Source organism: Micropterus dolomieu, unplaced genomic scaffold (genome assembly GCF_021292245.1).
Source record: "Micropterus dolomieu isolate WLL.071019.BEF.003 ecotype Adirondacks unplaced genomic scaffold, ASM2129224v1 contig_14435, whole genome shotgun sequence".
Classification (NCBI taxonomy): domain Eukaryota; kingdom Metazoa; phylum Chordata; class Actinopteri; order Centrarchiformes; family Centrarchidae; genus Micropterus; species Micropterus dolomieu.
The window spans coordinates 13,154-36,066 of record NW_025743421.1 but is presented as its reverse complement, the minus strand read 5'-3'; the positions used below and the strand labels follow the sequence as shown (position 1 = coordinate 36,066).

The window sequence follows — 22,913 nt, the reverse complement described above, 5'->3', positions numbered from 1 at the left end:
TGTAGCCCATGAAAATAAACAACACAAGAGCACTATGTCAGGGAAAATAATTCCTTCCCAAAGAATACGGAGTCAAATAGATGTGTTGAATCATTTCTTTATGTAACATGGCGATGAGAGAACGCACAGAACAAGTACAGAGCACAACAGCCAATAGTAAACTGCCAAGACAAGGGAAAACAAATGGCAGAGTTTTAGCATACACTCCAAAGCTTCTTCCTGGGCTGACAAATGAATGCAAATGTATGTGGCATCAGAGTTGTGTCCCTACTTCTTGATTAGTCTATGTTAAAACTCTCACCTACATGTCAGCAGATGTTTATTGTAAGTCAGACAACCCTTTGATTAGGAATAAAAACCCTGTGACCAATACAAATTTCTCACAAGTTAATTACAGTGAAATCCTAAAAATCAGCAACTTATGATGTATTTCTCACAACTAACATACTGAAAATTATATTAGTTGCCATTCAGCTGTGTCTACACATAAAGCTCACAAAATAAATTGCAAGTCTTTTGTTGCAATAAAAAAGTATATTGATAAAACATTTATTACCCATAAACCTGGACCTGAGAGTGAAAACTGAGGGCAAGAACAAGCCCACTAGACTCCAAGCCAGAAATCTTGGTGCAGTCTTAGACTCAGACCTGACTTTCATCAGCCACATTAAGATGATTAAAAAGTCAGCCAACTTTCAAGGACTTATGTCTCAGCAGATGGACAAACACTGGTCCATGCATTTATCTTCAGTCAACTCGACTACTGTAACCATGGCAGCTGATTTAGAACGCTGCTGCTCGAGTCCTCACTAAGACCAAAAAAGTGGATCACTCCAGTTCTGAGTCTTTACACTAGCTTTCTGTCTATCAAATGAATCATTTTAAAATATAACTGTAGGTTTATAAAGCACTGAATCGTTTAGGGCCAATATACATCGTCTGGGACAGGTCTGCTTTCTGTATAAAATATGTGCATGATGTTACACTACAGTTAAGGTTTGTTTAGGTCTATGCACAAAATACAATTGATGAAAAAAGAGCACCACTCCATGGTTTAACAGTTTATTTATCCTCAGAGAAAGCAAGTATCTGTTTACATAAAATATGACCATCAAAGAAGACATTTAATATTTCATATAATATGACCCCACCACCAAATCTCTACCAAAACATGATAAAATGTTTAATATATGAAGGCAAATGTAAACAATTATCTTGAAAAAATATAGAAAACAAACTACACATTTTGAATTATAGAAGACGATTAATAAAACATCCACACTTTAAGAGAACACTTTAAACTATCACAACAACTTCAGAGAAAAACAAACAGTCACTGTGATCTGGCATCTAGTGATCATTCAGTGAATCAGAAAAAGGAGACAGAAAAACTTGTTATTGGCCACATCCTCAGTAATCTTGTGGTACTTTGTGACTAAATACAGTGTTGGTACTTTTCCCAGAAAGCCATTCAATAAACCCAAAGAAGATATATAGTGTAAACTTATCCAAAAGTATTAAATCACCAAGTGAGTGAATGAATAAAACATCTGACACCAGTGAGCAGAGTGGGTTTCAACACTTAGAACAGATGAAATTAAACTTGTTATTATCCGGCTTTGTGACCCACTGATGTTGTCCTCCTCTGTCCATGGCTCCAGACATGCCACAGTCATCCGACTTTCTATCTGGGTCCCAGTTTGTATAGTTGACTCCATCATTGCTGACCCAGAACCACAAATCCAGAGTGCAGGTGTAGCGCAGTCCCAGCCAGACGAAATCAGTTGAGGCGTTCTTGGCTCTCTCTTGGACCCACATCTGCTGGTGAGGGTTAGTGATGGAGACCAGGTCACTGTAGTTCTCTCTGCAGTAATATAAGGCCTCCTCCCAGGTCTTACTTTCTTTGATCAGGATCACTTTATCTGTCATGGAAGAAATTGAGACAAACACAGGATCATACCAGCAGCTTTGTTCAGTTAGTTGTTGGGAACACTGGGATCCAATATGGATCTTCAATACTGAAATAAAATGTTTCAGGTTTTAGTGACTGCTTATGTGTTTGGTTCCAACAAATATCTTTAAATATCTTAAGAATGTCTTGAGCAAGTGCCATTTTATTGTAAAGCAAGCCATGTCATGACACAGTCACTAACATAAAATTGAATTAACAAAACAAGATGGATGATTATAGAAACCACTTCTTGTAAAATAAAATAAGAATGAATTAAATATAAAAAGTGTAGCTTATGTAAATCCAGAATCACAATGTGAAATCCTGTTTTTTCAGAATAGATACATTCATTATTTGGCAATAAACCCGATTCTGATTAAAGAATTCAACATACGTGCATAAATAACTTAACAGACAGATTTTCCAACTATTTCCAGTCCTGCTCCTTGTTGAGACAGTTGCAAAACTCACCTTCATAGCAGAAGAAGGGTTTTGTTTTACTGCAATCATCAGAGTCCCATTTTCCAGATCCATTTAACTCAGCCATGGCGCATTTCTTGTTGCCTTCTTGATTTGTAAATAACTTGAGATCGGAGCTTCTGAAAGAAGAACTGCTCCCATCTGACCACCTCCAGGTGTCTCTGAACAGGCCGATCCACGTCCTTTCAGAAGTAATGTTCCTAATGAGCATAGCTTGATTGAGTCCGCTGACCAGGTCAGTGTGATGTTCTCTGCAGTACTTCTGAGCCTGTGGCCAAGTCATCTGGTTTTCAATCATTTTGAATTCATTGGATTGATTTGTTTCTGTGGAATAAACAGACAAACATGCAGTTAGAAATACATTTTAACAATTTATTCTGTCTCGTAAAATCTTACTTAACAGGTGAAACAATAATTTGAGCTAAATAAGCATGTTTCACACAGCCAAAACCCAGATTCTCTATTAGATCCCGTGTGTGTTGACAGTCATTAGTATTTTGTGAAGACTAGTCACACATTTTCTAATTGCAGGTGACATTTTTTATGTACAGACAAAAAAGCTGTTTTGATTTAAAACAGGTGAAACAATAATGTGACGTAAATCAGCACAATTCCACTGCAGTTTCAGATATTTAGGTGAAAGTGTTACTTTTACAATGAGGTTGCTCAGATAATTCTGTGTAAAATCAAAGGACAGCAGGCTTATACTGCATTAGGAAAATCTTTATGGGAACAAGTGGATTTTTTTTTATCACCACAGTTTCTATTAATGTCACTTAAACATAAAAAGGAACAAAAGGCTAAGATTTAGCAACTGATTGCCTTTCGACTGTTAAATATATCACGTTTTACCCATATTAGTAAAGTTTTTACTTAATTCCATATAAAGAGATGAGTTATTTGTGTGTCCACATTGAAAACAATTGCTAGACAGGACGACATGCTCAATACACATAGTAGCATTATTAACCACATATTCTCACCATTGTAGCAGATAACTTTATAATTTTCAGTACAAAGGACATCGTTCCAGCTAGTCTTAGGATCGATACACACACAGTTCTCAACACCTCTGCAATCATTCGGCTGTTGATCACCCCATCTTGTTTCACTATCATTGAACTCTACTCCTGGCAGAGACCAGTGCCACATCTTGTTGTCATTTGTTTGGTTGTACAGCCCAATCCAGGCTTCTCTTTGCTGCCCTGTAGCGTCAAGGAGTCTCCTCACGTCTGCCATGTTAGTCACTGTGGCCAGGTCAGTGTAGTTCTGTTTGCAATACTTCTGTGCTTCATCCCAGGTCTTTTCCTCTCCAATAAAGTGATACTCATAGAGGTGACAAGTGAAGAAGGACCACTGACCTAAAACCAGAGAAAACACTGCAGTGTTGGAGCTGATAGCATGACAGGCATCTGTTTATTAAATCAAAATCATGAGAACACAGGTCACACACACATCTTACACCATCCTCTTCATTTAAGTCCAATTCCTTGACATTTTATTGATAAGAAGAGAAAGTTGTCAAACTGTTTTATGACTCCAGATTAACTTAGTAGTAATATTGCAGCAGTAATACTGCTACCAGTTGATGAAGTACTTCTATTGTTGCTGTAGTACTGTTGTAGAGCTGGTAAATGATCCACTTACCCATCAGAATGAGCAGAAACAGACTCCACTGCATCTTTGCTCTGTTAGAGGAAACCGATATTTTAGTGTGCAGAGAACCAAACACAATGATTTAACAGCTTGTCTCTGTTGGATGAAATGCACTTAAACACATACTGTATGTGAACGTAAAAAAAAACTTCACCACTCCCTCCAGTATGCAAAGTTTAGTCCAATAAGGAAGAGGAATATAGGATGGTAGGAAACATGCAAACCATAATTGTTCCTCACATCCATGACAACAAAAATGGGCCTTCAGGTCAATGAGGAACCTGGCTATGCGGCTTGTCTACACAAAGGGGGTCAGAGAACAACGGAAAAGCCAGATGGCCCCTAGTCAGTTAATTCACACGTACCTTTGAACTCTAACTCTAAAACCAAACCAAAGGTTTTTATTGGCTGAAGCAAGGAGTAATCCCAGGAAGTACAGCCATTTTGTGAACGGAGGTATAAAACCGAACTCCTCAAACCCCTCTGGGCCGGACTGTAAGGAGGTAAAACAAACCCTGGCTGTATTCAAAACTATACTAGTAGTACGTAATGATTTGGCCCAGACGTAGTACGTAGTATGCAGTATGCAAACAAAAGCAAAATCTGCAGTATGCCAAAAATACCCGGATGGCGTACTGATTTGGGAAAAATCTGCAGGATGCATTGGACCAGTCTATCTCACGTACTGTGGCCCATAATGCAAAGCGCTAGACCTGTAACAACAACCCGTCTTTTCTTTAGAGGACAACAACAGAACAATTTTCATATGCTGTTTGATCACTAAATCCACTTCTAAAAAGTTTTGAGGCGAGAAATCAACTGTGTACATTTTAAATATCGGCATTTTTAGGGGAATTGTTGACGAATCGAAAATGTGCTCGAACGTTTTCGGGGTTGAGAAGCTCTGCAAATGCAGTGGGGGAAGCTAATGAGCCGGCCAGTCAGCTCACGGATCTCACAGCCACACAGACCTCTGCAGCCAACACAGCAGATGAGTCCAGCAACAACTTGAGAGGAAAGACCCGCAGCTGTGAGACAGTTTAAATGTTCGTACCGCTGTTATTCTGTCATTACCTTCTGAGTAATGTTGTAACATTAAATAAAGAGACATCTGGCTCGTGATGGACAGGCTTGTGTAACTTAAAAGCACTTTGATAAAAAAATAAATAAAACAATAGTGGAATGAAAGGGGACTGTTGTCGCTTTATTATTATCATTATTCTAAATAGACATTTTTAGTTTAATGTTACAGTTGTGGTTATAGCACTTGCTTTTTATTTGCTTTTATTTTATATAATTCTTATTTAAGCACCAATATACCGAAGCAAACATCTGCTACAGGTCGACAGCAGCCTTGTTCTCATACATAAGAGAAGAATACGTTTTAAGCGTATGTAACCAGGTGATGTAGTCAAACTTAAATATACAAGAGATTCAAGTTACAGAACCTCTATTTGCACAATTTTCTGCTGTAGCGAGAATGCTGCAGGTGTTGATTTTAGAAAGCAGAGGGCATAGCGTTGCTGACTCAAACAGCCGCGTGCTTGCCGAGAGGTCAAGGGGCGCCGGGAAAATACAGGAAGTAAACTGCGCTATTTTGCATGGACTGGCTGCTGCTATTATCGGTGAGAACATTTATTAATAATGTTATGTTCTTGTGAGTTATTACGCACAATATGCCAATGTATTTGTCTAGTGGTGTATGATGTATGTATTAAATTCCACATTGTATACAATTGTTGCGTATAGGATAGCCGATGCTTGTGGAAGAAACCCTATGTGTGGGCCACGAGAGCTCGTTATCCGTGAGGTAGGTATGAAACGGAAGTTAACTAATGAATGGTGTTTTTTTACTTGTATAATTAATGTATCTATCTGTGTATGGACACATTGTTTCATGGTTAGCACAACTGATGTGTAATGTTTACTGTGCAGTGTTGTAATTGTTTTTTTTGTCCTCTTATTAGAGGTGCCACTGCCGTATTTTTGTAACCGTGTTTATGCCGCTTTATGTGCCAACTCTGGGCTGTATTCCTGTTATATATGTAATAGTTGCTGCATCATTGCAACGTGTATGCAGAAGTAGTATTGAGTTTCTATTTTTGACTCAAAGAAGACCATTTTACGTTCACTTTGTTTGTTTTTTGTTTTTTTTTGTACATTCCCCAGTTACTCCAGTGGAGCGACTGCATTTTTGCTTCAGTTTACATAAAAGTACCAGCCCTGAAGGTGGGAAAACAATAAAAAGAAACCCTGCAAATCGTATTTGAAGTTGTGTGTGTGTAACTTGTCCCGGCTTCACGTACTTACATTTATATTCCTCTTACTGTTCTGATTTTGAAAACCGGAAACTAGCAAAGCCTGGTGTAGCATGCTGCAAAGTAAATCTATTTAACAGTTTCATACTACATACTATACCTCATACAGTATGCAGTATACAGTACATAGTAGGCGGTTCCAGCCTCCAATACAGCCCCTGTCTTTTCCACAACTGCGCAAGTGATGATAGGAGACACAACTTTCTCAGCGCTGAACTTTTCTTTGTTCCTGAATGCAGACTTCACTCACCGGACGAGCGCTCGGTTTTCTTCCTTTTTCTACCGGTATTTTTTTTTTTCTCTTTGTGCTACCAACACAATTTTGGATCCCCAAGGAAATTGTTATACACAAGATAACGTTTCATGCCTGCCAAAGAAGATCAGCTCTGTGTTCTGATTCCTGTTGCTGCAGCTGAAGAATCAACTGTGACGTTGAAACTACCGGCATCGTCAGAACCAAGCTGAGAGAAAACTCCACCGGATTTCCTAAAAGGACTGAAGCATCTACTCACTATCAAAGCGACACATAAGAGGCTTTAGTATGTCTGGGCAGCAGATAGTGTTTTCCATGCTACGCATGTTATTTGTGTCCGGTACCACCCGCTGGGCGGCGACTGCTTTGTTCCTGTTACTGTGTGAAAATGTATCCGTATTTTTATCAAACCAGGGAACGGTTGCTGAATGCAAGTTCACTACCGTCCCTCTCATTGATAAAGTTGTAGCTGAGTGTTTGTAAAAGTAATCAGGATTTTTGGTGTTTGTTTCTGTTGTCTGAGAACAGATACAATTGCACATTCTATCTAATCCAAAGCAGCAACCGCTGCTGAATGAACATTCACTGCTGGTGGCTGTAAGATAGTTTGTGGTATATTGTATGTATATAGCTTTGCTCTGTGCCTTTCTCTCCTCCTGCTTACTAACCCCACATGCACACACCATGTGATCTCTGCAGCTAATCAGACCTGTGACCCACAGCAGGCTAGCATCAGAGTGCGTCCCCATTTTTTTTAATTCAGGGGAGAGTGATTTCCCGCCATCTTGATCCTGAAATAACATGGTCTGAACCGCCATCTTGATTCCAGAATCAGCCGGCCTTGAGCCCCCCTCCACACACGCTTGCTGGTTTGTTGTGGTTTTTGTTTTTTTTGCTAAAAATAGTTAATAATGATTTACTTGCTAAAGTTGTTGATCATTGATTTATGCTTGAGTCGAAAATTATAATTTTAAGAAGTTGTTGCCTGTGATTATTTGTGTATAATGTTGTAAGAGTTGGTTTCCACGGCCAGTGTGCGGATTCACCCTTCGCTGTTTGCCAACTACAGGTGGACAAACCCTCTTTTAGACTGATCATACTTAGCTCATATTTGGTTATTGGTCCCTGATTCCAGGGTGGTGCTCTGTATTTATTCATTATAATTAATAATTTTGAATATTAATAGTTTTATTAATATTTCTAGAATATCTTTGATATTGAGCTAATAACCAAACCTGACCATATGTTGAAAATCCCAACATAGTCAAACAGTGCACATTCATGAATACTTGTGTGATAGGGAAGGCAACAGAGGGTCTAGCACTAGGACCCGGGCAAAGGGGCAGAGTCTATAAATAGGGGAGGGAAGCTCACCTGGCTGTTTCTTTCTGCAGTCAGACACACCTGAGAGAGCAGCTGAGGCCAGCCTTTCCTTGGTGCTTGATTAATTAATTAAAAACCTTTTATTTATTACAGTCTTCATGGTGGTGAGTGTCCAAAGCTTGGAGTGATTGTTACACACATCAGCTAAAGGACATGTATGCTTAAGATGGTTTTAAACAAGATTTTAGCCTTTTTAATATAAATTTACATGAATATTTGAAAATATAGATTCCAGTCACCTGCATGTCTTCAACTGGGGGAGGGGAATGTGCTTCCAAGTCAAGCAAGATATGAGATTTTTTACATCGCTCATGTTCTGTGAAATATTATATAATAGAAAGTTTTCTTTCTGTATCTTAATGTGTTTCTATTAGTCTTTATTTAAAATAGACATTAGGAGATCCAACTAAGAGTTTTTCCCACCTCTGATAGATTTATTGCGCTCCGCTCCCACTAAGTCATTGAATGGGCCATATATTGTGTTTCTGGCTGTATTGAAGGGGGGAACTGAAGGGTAGAGTAACCGTTTTGCATGGGTTTTTTGTGTATTTTGGGGCCGTGTGCAGTTAAATTTAGTGTTATTTCAAGCTATTTGATTTAATTTGGTTTAAGTGTGTGTTTTGTTTTTTAATTTGCCTACCAGTTTGATTATAATTCATTTTGGTGCTCAACTCTACACCAGTTTCCCTGGTAATGCAGTCTAGTCCTGAATTGTCTGTTTTCTTTTTGTTTTGTTCCCATGTAATATAAATAAAATTAAAATTTTTATACTAGTATAATTCAGAAATTTATTGGCTACATGAAGTGCCAGTTATCAGTTCAATATCAATTGGTTGCAATTGGCTCGGCCTACCCACGAAATAGTAGGTGCTGGCCCTTCCTTACAGCTCAGGCTTTCGTCGGCTATTGTGGGCTGTGAAAGGGATGTGAGCTCCTAATGGGTCGGATTTGGTGTCACTCCAAAGGTCAGAATTCAGCAATTAATTTGAATACAAGCTATCATAGATGTTTACATTCAAATCGTAGTTATTACGGTTATGACATATGAGCAGGGGGGCCGCCAGGAATTTTGGGCCCTATGACAAAAAACTCAAATTGGCCCCCTCTGCGCAGCTGTTGTCACCACATCTCTAGGACACATCTGTCCCATCAAAAGCTTTACATAACTCGAATTAAAGGCTTGCAAGTGTCTGGCTTCTTGTAGTTCAATATTAGTAGGCCTACTATATTTATTGTTGGTGATTTGTACATGTAAGTCTGCATACAGGATGCAGTTCACTATTTGCTTCTCAAATAAATTTCCCTTCATGATGGAAATAATACAGTCTATCTATAGATATCATTAATCTAAATGAACATATCAAACTTTATTAGTTTAATATAGTCTGTAACCTACATGCAGGCTGAGGTTAGCTGCTGTCCTGCATCCAGTACAGACAGGAAGTTGTTTGTTTATTTTATTTATTTCATAATGTCATTAACAAATATTTCATTTTCTTTTTATTATAATAAAAAGAGCAAGAGAGACAGAGAAATCCCCACAGACTCCCTTGGCATGATGCTAACTGGCCTGTCATTCACACAGTGCTGCTCACCTTCTTCACTGGGACAGGGAGGCTACAGTTATGGGGAGACTGGGCTGCTGCTGACTCATCTGCTAAAAGGGGCAGGGACAATGATTCAATATGAATCTTTTGCTAAACGTTTCCCTGCACACTGATTAAATGTTGATGAAATATAGGCTAACACTAGTCTGCAGCTAGCTAGATTATTTCACTGTGGACATTAAGCCAACAGGTTAATATAACTCACAGACTAAAGGCTGCCAACCTTTCTTAGTGAAAAACTGGGTTCCAGATTGACATCCTTTCCTTTGTCTTTCCTCTCATTCCTTTTTGAAAACCAGATTTTGGTTTATTAGGCAACATTGTTAACACTGTATTTCTGGCACATCTACTGACTGCATCTAAAAACCCTCACTGATACAGTGCTCTAAGGCAGGACCAAACAATTTCATGCAGATACAGGGGGGTAGTCGGTCAATATGGAGGTTTACTTTTTGGTCAATGGGGATTTTTCAACTTTCACTGCCAAAAACAGGAATAAACTAAGATCATTCATTTTATTATAATATTTGAAATATATTTATACTCAATGATGATGGTTTATATAATGTATAATATAATTTGATATTAGTTTTTGATTATTTTGGAATTGTCCTAACTTCCCCCCCTATATGGCTGGTATGATAAGAGCTTTTTATATACAGTCTATGGATACATGCTGTCAAATATGAAAGGATACCGCAGCCGTCCCTGGGGATTTATTGATGGAATAATGTTTTTTGGACTAAATATTTTTACTGGATTGGATCGTTTTGACCTTTGACAACGTAACAAGACCATTTTTGTTGGAATATAATCAATCGGTGGATTACTATGATGCATCATAAGTGAGTCATGTCAATTTTGATTGTACTGGTATCGTGAAATGGTTTGCATTGGTGGAATCATGAGGATTTTAGCTTTCAAATGATGTATCAAATGAGTATGAAGTTAACATAGCAGCTATGTGTGCCAGGACCTGACGGCCGTTGGAATCAGACAAGTGCAGAGGGGGGTGCAATGGGTGTTTGAGCACCTGCCCTTTTGCCCTTTGCTGCCCAAAGGGCCCTTTTTTCAAACGCAAAATTTCCTTCATTTTATTTATTTTAAAATTTGTGAAGGCCTGCCCGATCAAACTATCAGTAAAATGAATGAATAATAATTTCGCAGTAAATAAAATGACCCAGTTTTCTATGTAATGTGACAAAAATCTTTGCACTAGTACTAGCCTTGTGCCTTAAAATAAGTATAACAACACTGGTAAAATTCTAAGCCTATTCCTCCGATTTATAGCCTACTTCAGCCTTTAAAAAAACCTCATGAAATTCAGAACAGTATTGAATATATTTACATTTTGACAGCAACAGTAGTGTTTACAACAGCTCAACTATAACACACACACACTCTCTCCCCACTGTGTCCACTCAGACAACTAGCATGCACGTAACTCAGAAGAGAGCCCCGGTCCGGTGGATTTTAGGTATAAGAAAGGGCATTTGTGAGCAGATGATAGCGAGGTAGAAAAGGAAGAGAGCCACGTTTAATAAAGGCTTTTTGTGGAGCTTTTTCGTTCAGCGCGGCTCCGTCTGCAGCAGAACAAGCTGCTCTACAGTGACGTCAAAGTCGCATCACATGCGACCTGAGTGTCCAGACTGAGGTCTCATTTAAAAAGATCGATCTGTATCGGATTTGGACCACATATGGAAGTGGCCCAATTCCGAACTGGAAAAGATCAGATTCCATGTGACTTGGCCTGTTCACACTGAGATCAGATCTGAGTCACATATGGGCAAAAAAATCAGATTTGGGTCACATTGGCCTGCAGTCTGAACGTAGCCTAAGAGTTGCAGATAGAGGAAATAAGATACCAGATTCAAAAACATCTCATACATTTTTTCTGAAATCTAATGGGCCGTTTCTTCTTCACTTTGGTGTCAGGAATATTATAAAATATTAATGCTAGTTTATTTATTTAGATATATATGATTAGACATTTATTTTACTTATTTCCTCTACCTGCAGCTCATGGTGTGGAGCTCTGTGAGCGTCTCCCTAGCAGTCAGCCTTGGTAGTGCTGCAGTATTACAGCAGGTCAGTCACTGTGTGCTAGTCCCAAACACTCAACAATCTTTTTATGTTCACATAATTGTTTAATCAGCTAATATATATCCTATAGTTGTTTTACTATCTGTAGTCACAGATCACCTCCAGTAGTATCAGCAACAACACAACAGCAACTGTTCCCTGTAAGTTATGTCATCCCACAGTGTTTTAAAGCTAGAGTTAGGTATTCACTGTTTCTTTTTGCGTCACAGCATTTGCTGATGTATCGATACAGAAGCATCTGTATATGTGTGTCAACAAGGAATACATAATGATATATTTCTATGTCAATAGTATGAGAAGAGCCCTATTCAAATCCTTGTTCCATGTGGCCTTTTTATACTTTGAGCACCTGCCCTTCCAAAGGTCTCTGCACGGCCCTGGTTGAAATGTTAAGAAGTGTTTGTGTCAAATATAGATTAAAAATATTGCCATACAAGAACCTGGAACAAATGTTTCTTGTAATGTCTATCATGAACATACAGGTGAGACACAAAACAAGGAGTGTCAGTGAACCAGTTAATTCAAAACATCTCTGACACTGAGACATCAACGACTCAAAATTGTAAATAACATATTCTAAAAGTTGCAATAATATCTGCACCACAGAATGTGTGAAATGAATGAAACTCTATACACAAAATGTTAAATACAAGTACTGAAGGACAAATAGCACTTAGAAGATTATTTTTCAATATTGGATATACTGTACTGTCCACCTTTACACACACACAACATGAAATCTCAAGTGAAACAACAGTATTAACTTACATTTGATGATTCTTCTCTCCGCTTCACTCTGATGTCTCCTCGATGTGCTGATGCAGACACAAAAGATTACATGCTCTGCAATCGCATGGAACCACCTTAATGTCAGCATTTGAATATCAAAATGCAGAAGTTTCCAAACTCTTTCACTGGAGCACATCTGTTTATGAAAGAGGTAATTTACATAATACAATGGAAAACAAACACAAACAGAAACACTGGATTGGTGACTCTCCAACACACTCTAACAAATTGTGTCAGTTTAAAGAGGTGTTCTTATGCTTCTTGGCTTTTCCCCTCTCCTTTATTGAATTATATAACTTTTGTGTGTGCATTTAACAGGTTTGCAAAGTGAAAAAGCCCAAAGTCCAGCTCCAAAGGGATTTCCCATCTCCCACCGAAAACTCCAGTCCAGCCGCTTCCCTTTCATCCTTGTGATGACACAGGGAAGAAAGCTAAATGCGCCTCATATAACGCTTGCCAAGCAGCTAGTCCGAAACGCCCTCAAAAACACTGAGCACACACCTCCTCTCCCTTCCGAACACTAGCTACCCTCTGGGCAGTCAATGGACATAAAGTTGTTACTATGATGTAGAGACAGAGCTCTGTTAAAACTTTATGGATGAAAAATACTTTTGTTACAGATTAATAACTCACCACTCTGCAACTCTTGCTCCAGTCCATGTTGCCAAGCTGGTCGGCAACATGTAGCCTACAGTTGAATCAAAGCTGTTTATGGGCTTCTCGCCGACCCGCCCACAAGGGTTATTTTTAGTCATAAGTTGTGAGCATGTAAAACATGCTCACGAGCAAATTATGTTATTCCACACGTGCAAAAATTAACCTTCCCGCGCGCACAATAAAGTACTCGCGCACAAATTAAACAACCGATAGTTGAACAGGTTTCTGCTAGCGAGCGCCTAGTTTGATAACTCTGCTTGCACAGTGGAATTATGCTCACGCGCAGTGTGCTTCTGCTCGCGGAGTGGTGTTTAGCTCGCGCAGTAGATTTCTGCTCGCTCAGCTGATCTCTGCTTGCTCGAGTCTACATGACTTTTGACAATTTGGGGGCGGAAACCAAGGAGGGAACTGACCCTCTTATGATTGGTCACTTTCAACGTGATCACAGAGAGCCCTTAAACAAGAGTTACGACACTCTTTGATCTCACCACCACGCAATCACGTGCTCCATGCAGCTCTCAGTAGTTCCAACCAATCCGCGCTGTCAACCACTTTGAACAGTTTCAGGTGGGACAGAAACCAGCAGCGACTATATTTGCAGCAGTTTATAATAAATATTAAGGCATCATTTTTTGATTACTATCCTTATACTTACATATGATAGCCTACCATTTCTTCTGGGGACTCGGGAAAGCATTATTATCCGTTTGGGGATAATTTTGGAGGGAAGAGGTGTGACGTTACAACACATTAACAGCAGACTATATTTGCAGCACTTTTCGTATAATGTGCATTGATTACTACGGTAACTGTACTTACAGTAGTGATTTTTTTCTTTGGAAGGATGGAGAGACTGTTGAAATGCAACTGCAGAGATGATTAGGCTACTGCGTGAATTACTCTGTTCCTAAATACAATCCATATAATTACTGCTTTGTAATTTATTTTAAAATGGCTATTGTAACGTTACCCCTTTATCCTTCCCGAAACACAGGCTAAACTATACCTCGGAACACACAAATACATGCATAGAAAGTGCTGCATATGCAGAATATATATAATTAGTCTACTGTATATCACATGTCCTAATGTACCGTTGTGTTAAGACACATTCACATAAACATCCCCGACAAGTGAATATCAATAAATAACTGAAGCTGCTCAGTTTAAGTCAAGAGAGAAGTTTGGTCAATAGTGCAAAATATATAAGGCAACCAATTGCATTCAACAAAACACTTCATTATATATTATCTACAGGGAGAGGGTAAGTGAGGTTGTTTTTGTTGAGGACTGTCAGAAGCAGACCAGGTCATAGGCCACAGATGAGACCAGCTCTTGAGGAGACACGAGCCTGGTGCTGCTGGAAAGAACAGGGAGAAGAAAGATGAAAGTGTTAATACATGTTAATACAAGGTTAATACATTTAATTTTACATTGATTTTAATATTATAATATAAATTATAATATACATGGAAAGCCAATATTTCCCAAATAATTTCATGAGGTTGAGATTACAGGAGTGAGAGTACACAGTTAGGTCCAGTTTTATCTGGACATTGGCATGATTTTGGTTATTTGGTTCTGTGCCCCAGTAAAGAATTTGACGTGAATATAAACTTTTTTTCATGGTATTTCAGTGGACTAAAAGTTGTAACACAAGTTCCCTTACACCTTAATAAAATTGTCATATTTAGTACTACTACTTTGTTGCAAATTGACCAAATATTAAATACCAGAAGAGGGTTGGTTGTTGGTCATCACTGTTGAGATTTGTTGTAGTTTAGGTGGCAGGCTAGCCCAGTGGTTAAGGTGACCCATACAGTCTATGTGGTGACCACACTCAACAACACATCCCAGAGGAGCAACAGGGAAAACCTTGTGTCTGCAGTGGTCACTTTATTAGGTACACCTATACAATCTAATGTAATAAATACACCAGCTCAGTTAATTCACTTACATGTTTTATCACTGAGGTCATAATTGGTGATGTTGGTGTTGTACTGAGCTGCATTATATTTAGAGGAGTTTCTGATATTCTGGCCCTGTAATGTACATTATGTAAATAGGGAGGACAAAAAAATCCTCATATGCAACACAATGTAGTTCAGTAAAACACCCTTTAATTTTAACCTCAGTATTAAACATTTAATTAAATTTACACATTTATGCTCATATGTGTAAATTTCATTAAATAATGGCACAGCTGTTGTAAAGGTTGTAAAGGTGGCACCTATTAAGGCCACTAAGAGCATTCAACACAGTAAGACCAGCAGCTGAAAGGATGTGTAAATGCCTCCGTAGCTCAAATTATTTGTATGTCTCATGTCACTATTTACTCATATTTGCATCAATGTGGAAGAAAGTTTGTCCTGGATATTGTTTGCTGGACATGGTATTTGCACTCCACTAACTTACTCTTAAACATACAAGTTTGGCACGTTTCTATGAGGCCTATAAGCAGATCCAGCTGCCAGTTTATTGGGTACACCGAGCTAAAACTAATGCAGTCCTGCAATAATCCTACCTTCATGGAGGTTATAATATTCAGATTTAGCTGTTCAGAGGCACTGATTCAACACGGAGAGCTGTTTCTGACAGGGACATACCTCGTTGATATTTGGATCCTTTGTGGATAACTGGCTTGCTCGCTCATTAAAGTCAGTCTCCGATGGTTTCATATGTCAGCCTCTTCAACAGAAAAACATATGAAGTCGTTATCTGCTGCAGTTATAACGTTACTTACTTTTTTGTGCTTCTGATCTTATCAGCCGATGCACTGTCCAACAAACAATGTGTGTAACATTAATGACTGAATTAACGTTAACCAAGGAACACCCTTGCTAGATACAAGCTTGACATGTATATGTCACATAACTAACGTTACCGTTCATAGTAACGTTATGTTACTACTATGGCAGCCACTAAGTGCTGCTAACTTCTACTATAATTCTAATAACCGAAGATAAACTTTGAATGCCAACGAATCAACGTACACTTATAACTTGACATTTAAAGTAAATGTCGGCAAACTGACAGGGAGTAACGTTAGCTTTATGGTAACTTAGTGTTGTGAACAAACAGTGTGGATTTGTGCATTTTATATTAAATAATTTGGAGGCTCAGAATTCCTCCTCGCTCTCTCTCTGAGAGAAAGAGGGGGGGTGAGATATCAACTCTCAACAGACGGCTGAAGAGACCCCAAAGGAAGAGGTGAAAGGTTGCTCTCCCTAAGTGTCTGAAATGCCGTTTAATGTATAAATGTCACTCTGCATTTACCTGTTCATAATCTGATGCCATTCGTGTATCTTGCTTATATTCTCTAAAAACGTGTAACAGCCAATATATCCAGGAAGCTAGTTAAGTTCCTCTGATCTGATGTGATCATTCTGAAATGCTAACCTCAAAGTTGAACTACTGACAATTGTTTTCCTTTTTATCAAATGCTTAAAACTAAGAACAGTACAACCGTTTGACAATTAAGGTTTGATTGTGGGAAGATATTTGATTACAATACGCGCAAATAGATTTTTTTTGATTAGACATATTAAAAATTAAAGAACCGGAAACAAGCCCTCCCTCAGGGGAACAAAGGATTGCCCTCTGGGAACCACGCCCCAACAGACAAAAACAGCGACACACGCTCTTGTTCGCTCTCTTGTTCCTGTTCTCCCCAACTGCACTTCGGCACGTGCCCAGCGTGCCCCATCTCCCGGCAACGCCCTAAGGAGTTCGACCCGGCACAGCGAAGGCTTGTTCGTTTTCAAGCCACATACTCAAAGTGCCGTGACCTCAGCTTTCCCTCGTTTCCAGCAACTTTACTTAAGTTTTATTTTACTTTGGTTTTGTTAAGTTATCAGTCCGTTAAGTTACACTAGTTTAATTCAAGAACGACCAAGTTCTTTATAAGCTATATGCTTCGAGCTAATCCCACAAAGGTCGGACCCTGCCACATTATCCCGCCAGCAGTAACAAAGGACGACAAAACCTTTGACCCGAGCCAGGGTTGGAAAGGCCCCACTGCGAGTTTCTTCAGTAAGCCGACAAAAGACGGACCTCCAGAACAATTCCCTGGCAGAGAAAGCGATGGCCTTAAGCTGTCCTAACCGAGAACGCACGGAACTCAGCCAGTGTGAGGCAGTCTGCCAGCAACCCGGATGGGGAAACGACATGCAGTAAGACCAAAACCCTACATTCTGTGATCGGTGATGTCCAATAGTTGTTAATCCATTTCCTTTAGTCCTTAAAACTCATTCATTAGCTGCCCATATGAGTCAAATCCTCCCCACAATAGACCTCCACATTCTCATTGTTTAGCCATTGTTTATTTCTTTGATGTATTTAACTCATTTTTATATCACCTTAGTTAGTTAATAAATTGCACTGCAATCAAAGGTGTGTATTGCCTGTCTCCAAGTCCCTGCCACGAGAATTTACCCCTTCGATATGAGACTGACTGATTGATTTAAGATAATTTGTTTTTAAAAACTGATCACTAGTGAATAATTATTAAAACGCTACTCAGAGGTCCGGAGACTCTGGGTGAATTAGAACTCCGGTGGTGCCCTGCGAAGCGAGAGCTTTATGAATTAATATTCTCTGAATATTAAAAATCATAAATTTTTATTAATTCTCATAAATTTATTAGATCAAATGTAGTCATGCTACATTAGCCAGTGAAGTGTTGCTCAGGTTAGCTAGCTGCACTTAGAATCTGATGAAATTAGTTAATATCTTCCGAACTAAACTAAAGTTGAACTAAAGCTGGCTACATAAAATACCACTATTGACTAAATTCACAAGAGGTCAGTTGATGGGTTAAAATGTAATTTCATCAATTTACCAGCGAGCGTAGGTTCATCGGACACAACAAAAATGAATGGGATAAGGCGCTGAAACTTCTTCTTTTGTGTTTATTGGTGGTGGGCAAACCAGTTTAATGGTGCATTAAAGCCACCAACTGGACTGGAGTGTGGAGTGAAGAGATTAAGCAGCAAAATAAACAAACAAAACAGAAAAATATTTTATCTAAATCAGTTTCTTTAAGAAACGTAATTATATAACAATATATCTTGCTTGCGGTTTTCCCCAAGAGACCTGACATCGATAAATCATGATGTTTTCAGAACTATTCAGTGTTTGGAACTATCGGCTGCCCCGTGACACGCGTCACAAGCAGAATTCCACTGTGCAAGCAGAGTTATCCTTTGAGAGCAAACCAGGCGCTCGCCCGCAGAAACCTGTACCACTATCGGTTGTTGAATTTGTGCGCTGTATCGTGTGCGCCGCCGTTTGTTCCAGAGAGATTTCATTAAGTTTGCGAGGTGCGCCCACTGCGCCTGCAAATGGAGGGTGGGCAAGCTGCAGCCCAGATATTAGCTTTAGGTGGGGGGATAACTACAACAGTGAAAATGTACATTTCAATTGGATTAATGCTTCTCACCGTACTATAGTCTTTATGAAATGATTATTATGTTATCACAAGTCAATAAATATATTACCTTTTGTTGAATGACTGCATTGAAATGTCCAACTTCCAAGCACAGGCGGAGGAGGTTCTTTCGCCTACTTTTCTCAAATACTATTGGTCCAAAAAGACATCAATCAAAGAATAGACAGTCCAATAGGTATTCCCCCAGAGAATGAGCACAGAAACATGCTCGTCTGGCTCCCACCAACAGAGGAGTGGCCGTTGAAGTGCGGTGAAAGGCGAAAAGTATGGCAAGCCATTAGTGCCAAAAAACATCACTCTTGTAGCATGTTTTGCTAACAAAACGGCGTTTTGCGGTCGCAGAAGGTGTGAAACCAAACCAAAACTAACCGAATGTATCAAAATGTATCAAAACATGAACTTTGGTTCGCACCTTGGTGCTTTGTTGGTTCTGTCCCTAAATTTCTTATGGCTGTGAATAGGGTTGTAAAAAGATAGGTTATATGAATATATCAAATAGGCTATCTAGCCAAACTAGTAGCCTACTTACACTATATCTAAATGTTCTATGTTAAGAAAACGTAAAGATGACATTTTAGAGCTGCACCATGTAACTTAATAAAAACATCAGCCCCACAGTTGTAGTTATTATTGTTTGCAAAAACAGATGTAAACAGGGGTATCAAATCACAAATCAACAAAATATAGGCGTATAAATGTTTTACTGCAGCCGAAACATGAATTACACTGCATTAGGTGGTTTATTTGAAAAGAGTATACATGTGCTGATTAAGGCCATATGTCTATTTCATCAGGTATGTAAAGGGTTATGTTCAATGTCAGCGGGAGATTTGTACCGCCTCGAGTTGTCATTAACTAGCTTTAGGCCTGACTGCCCTGTGTGCTTTGAAATGTTATCATTTACAGTTAGCAGTAGCTACACTATAATGTATTATCATTGTTAATAACAGATTAAACTTCCAGTGATAGGCTATAATGCCTCATAAATGGTACACTACATATCTATGTATATGTAACATTTTCAATTCAGACCATACCAAATCCAAAAGTCATTAAAACTCATAAGCTTCTTTACTTCATGTTACTATCTATTTTTGTAACAATGATTGTACTTGTCATTGACTCTATCAATGTAATGTCATAATTCTCCTATTATGTATGTCCATATTTGGATTGTGCATTTACTGAAACTGGGAGAAAGTATCCAACAATCCACTTGATCAAAAATATGCATAATAAACTCGTTATGTCACATATTGGCAAGGAACAACAAGTAGACACAAACACAGTAGTTTTTTGGTTTGTTTGTTTGTTCTTTAAAAAGGGAACTGTGGACAAGCTCCTCTAAACAGAACAGAAACATCTAAGCACCTGTTGAGTCTTTTCCAGAGCAGCCAGTTGACAATCTGAGGAGTCATCAGTCAGACGGTCGCCAAGCTGTATCTGGGCACTAAGCCATTCACAAACACCTCAGGAAAAAAAACTTTTGGATATTCCCCCTGTCACATCACAGAATTGCCTTTCCCTGATGATTCATCAAACAGAATTAAACCAAAGGCAGTAAAATATTTGAAAGCCCCAGAGCTAGAGGAGTTGTTTTTTAACTCACAGTAATGCTCACCAGGTTTCACAGATAGGCCCACATAACCATAATGAGAACAACATATTAAACTGGCAAATATATTTGTTGTTGTTTTGTTTTGACACCGAAGGGGTAACAGTTGATAGTGAAAGGTAAGAGATTTTAACAGTAATAATGCCATTACAAGAGTAGCTATAAGGCAGGTGAAGTTCTGCACACCATATGGCTTCAAACTCAGTGATTAGCTACCTTTGGGAGCAGTGCTAGCCTAACTTACTCTTTGATCTTAACACAAGTCAGAGCCATGGTGCTTCTGGGTGCCACAGAAGGGGAGTGACCCAAGCTCCCAAATAGCAAGAATGAATAGGTTACAAAACACAAATATAAATTAAAAAATAATGACAAGCATTTACAATTGCTACCCTAAGCTTCAAGTCACACCAGTTAACCTTTCTTAATCTGAAGTTACAGGTCAGTTCTTACAAATGGTTAGCTCTCCCTAACAGCCAGAGTACTTTATGTGTTTTTCATTAGTTTTTATTTCAGTTAAGGGGGAATGTGGATGGTAACAGGCAGGAAAAGCAAGCAAGAAATATTGTGGCATAAGAGTTGGATAAATAAAGTTTATATTAATTTGTAAAAAAAAAAAAGAAAAAAAAAAAAAAGTGTGATCACATTGTTTTGGTTTAATTTAACATATGATTCAAAAGGTTTATCACGTTATGTATTGAACAAGTATCTCCATTGGATGTGAAAAGTGTCCATCAAACCATGTATCTTCCACTACAGGATGCACGCACCTCCCTCCCTTTATTTGAGAAAGTGTCTCAAACAACAGAATATTTCTATAGTGTTTTTTTTTTTGCCTAAGTTACCAAAGGTCTGACTACTTTTTCCACTGCTGTGGAAGACATACTTTGTAATCTATTAAAATCCTCTTTCCCCTTTCAAATTCTTCCATCCACATGCATGTAAATGTTGAGTCGACCAAGTCCTCCAAGGCTTTTACATTACAAATATGTACTCCACTGCAGACAGTAGGGGGCAGCGGAGCGCTGCCTGCTGCCGGTTGGGGACTGTTTTGATGACGTAGCTGTCGTCGTCTTGCCATTCCGGCAAAATCGTCGAGATCCTCCTGTTTTACAGGTCAGTACGGTGTACAAAAGCACAAAACAGATAAATAAGCATAGCAATCGTTATCTCTTGTGTTTAAGTTGTTTTTAGTATTAACTATGCAGTTTGTTCATATGTTTCTTACACTGTGCTAGACGTTAGCTAGGACTCCCGATCCTTGGTCAATGTCCACCATTAACGTTTACGGCTGCTGGGCGCTTAGTTTCACATATGAAGTATTTTATTTGTATTTTGTTTACAAAAATATGTTTCGTGGTGGTTTGAGGTCATCCATACCAATTAAATGCTAGAAAATGTTGCCAGGAACGTTTATTAAATTGAGGGCAGTGAACGGTTCTGTCAGTAAGAATTATGAGAGGTTTATCCCTGTTAATATAAAAGGTTTAAATTCCCTTTTAATATATTTAAGTATTATACTCTTTTGTTAATATTTCGAAGGTTTACATTCCCTGTAGGCTACGAGAGTTTTAAATTCCCTTTTAATGAGGAAAATGATGAATTGATGTGTGTGCTAGATACGTTTTATTCACTTTATGTAATTTGGTTACTTAGTTGAATATTTCTGAGTGATGTGCAAAAAGAGAATTCATGTAATGACTAAAATTAATGTATTTATTAAATGAACTCTGGGAAGACCGTCTAGACCAATGGCAGCAAGTTTCCTCAGCCTCATCATTTCTCCTGTTTTACAGGTTTATTACCTTTCCACATGCCCTGTGCCTGGGGCCTGTAAGACATATAAGCTGGCTTGCCAACCAGCAATAACAGAATAGCAGAAGCAACAGCAAAAAGCTTTCGCCGTGGAAGATACCGTTGCTAAGGTAAAGTATAGCTTTAAGATTATTGTTTGAACTTTATCAAGTTTGTACTAGTTCAGAGTCATTCTCGTCTGACATTTTGTAGATTGGCTAACGTAAACTTGTTCTTTACAACTCAATGCTGATGTAGCAAGTATAGGGTTTGAAAGCTTTGTGGTTCAATGTGAAATATGATGGGACAGTTCACTGTGCTTCAAAGATCTATGTTTGGTTTCCTCAATCAAAAACAGATGTTTAAGACTTTTAGGTTCGGTTTTATTTCTTCCGTATTTCAGAAAGAATCAGCTAGGGCCAAAAATGTTATAATTTAAAAAAAGTCTAATGTCATTCACCATCAATATTTATCATGAAAAAGGTCGAATTCTTATTTCTGTCAAGTTTAAAAGCTGACCTTTGCTTCTGATTTGAAAGTTGAAAAAAGACATAGTTTATTTTGGTTTTAAACTTTTCTTTATGGTCAGTACATGACAAGAACCTGCCAAACTGGAGTTACTGGTCACTTAATAGATCTCAGGTAGTACGTCAAAAACAATTATGATAAAATCTTTTTAAAAAATTTCACTGAATGTAGGCATTAAAATAATTCAGGAAAAATGTCTGCACACCATTGGACTCCAAATAATAACTCTTTGTGAAAGCAATGGTTTGATCTGATCTCAAAACATTGCCTTCAATAGTTTTATTAGGAGTTGTTGAGACGGTGTGCAGAGCTTTGTCCTTTGTGTCCTGCAGT

At 38.5% G+C, this 22,913-nt stretch overlaps 1 protein-coding gene and 1 long non-coding RNA gene across 5 annotated transcripts; both read right to left on the bottom strand.

Annotated features, from left to right (window-relative positions):
- Window positions 1–1,048: 1,048 nt before the first annotated feature.
- On the bottom strand, window positions 1,049–14,091 carry LOC123966854 (macrophage mannose receptor 1-like). 4 transcript variants are annotated; one of them, XM_046042952.1, is made up of 6 exons: window positions 13,867–14,091; window positions 12,520–12,594; window positions 4,079–4,119; window positions 3,415–3,792; window positions 2,423–2,755; window positions 1,049–1,922 (listed from the first exon to the last, which is right to left on the bottom strand). In XM_046042952.1, exons 3-6 carry the CDS (start codon window positions 4,110–4,112, stop codon window positions 1,576–1,578), a joined length of 1,092 nt encoding a protein of 363 aa, XP_045898908.1. In that variant the 5' UTR covers window positions 4,113–4,119; window positions 12,520–12,594; window positions 13,867–14,091; the 3' UTR covers window positions 1,049–1,575. The 4 variants fall into 4 exon arrangements, with proteins under 4 accessions (XP_045898908.1, XP_045898909.1, XP_045898910.1 ...); XM_046042953.1 differs by having other exon boundaries at window positions 12,520–12,676; window positions 13,853–13,875; XM_046042954.1 differs by lacking the exon at window positions 13,867–14,091 and having other exon boundaries at window positions 12,520–12,949.
- Window positions 14,092–14,102: 11 nt separating this feature from the next.
- On the bottom strand, window positions 14,103–18,084 carry LOC123966856. Its single transcript, XR_006824086.1, has 3 exons — window positions 18,038–18,084; window positions 15,804–15,885; window positions 14,103–14,557 (listed from the first exon to the last, which is right to left on the bottom strand). It is a non-coding gene; the product is annotated as an uncharacterized LOC123966856 (long non-coding RNA).
- Between the last annotated feature and the right edge of the window lie 4,829 nt (window positions 18,085–22,913).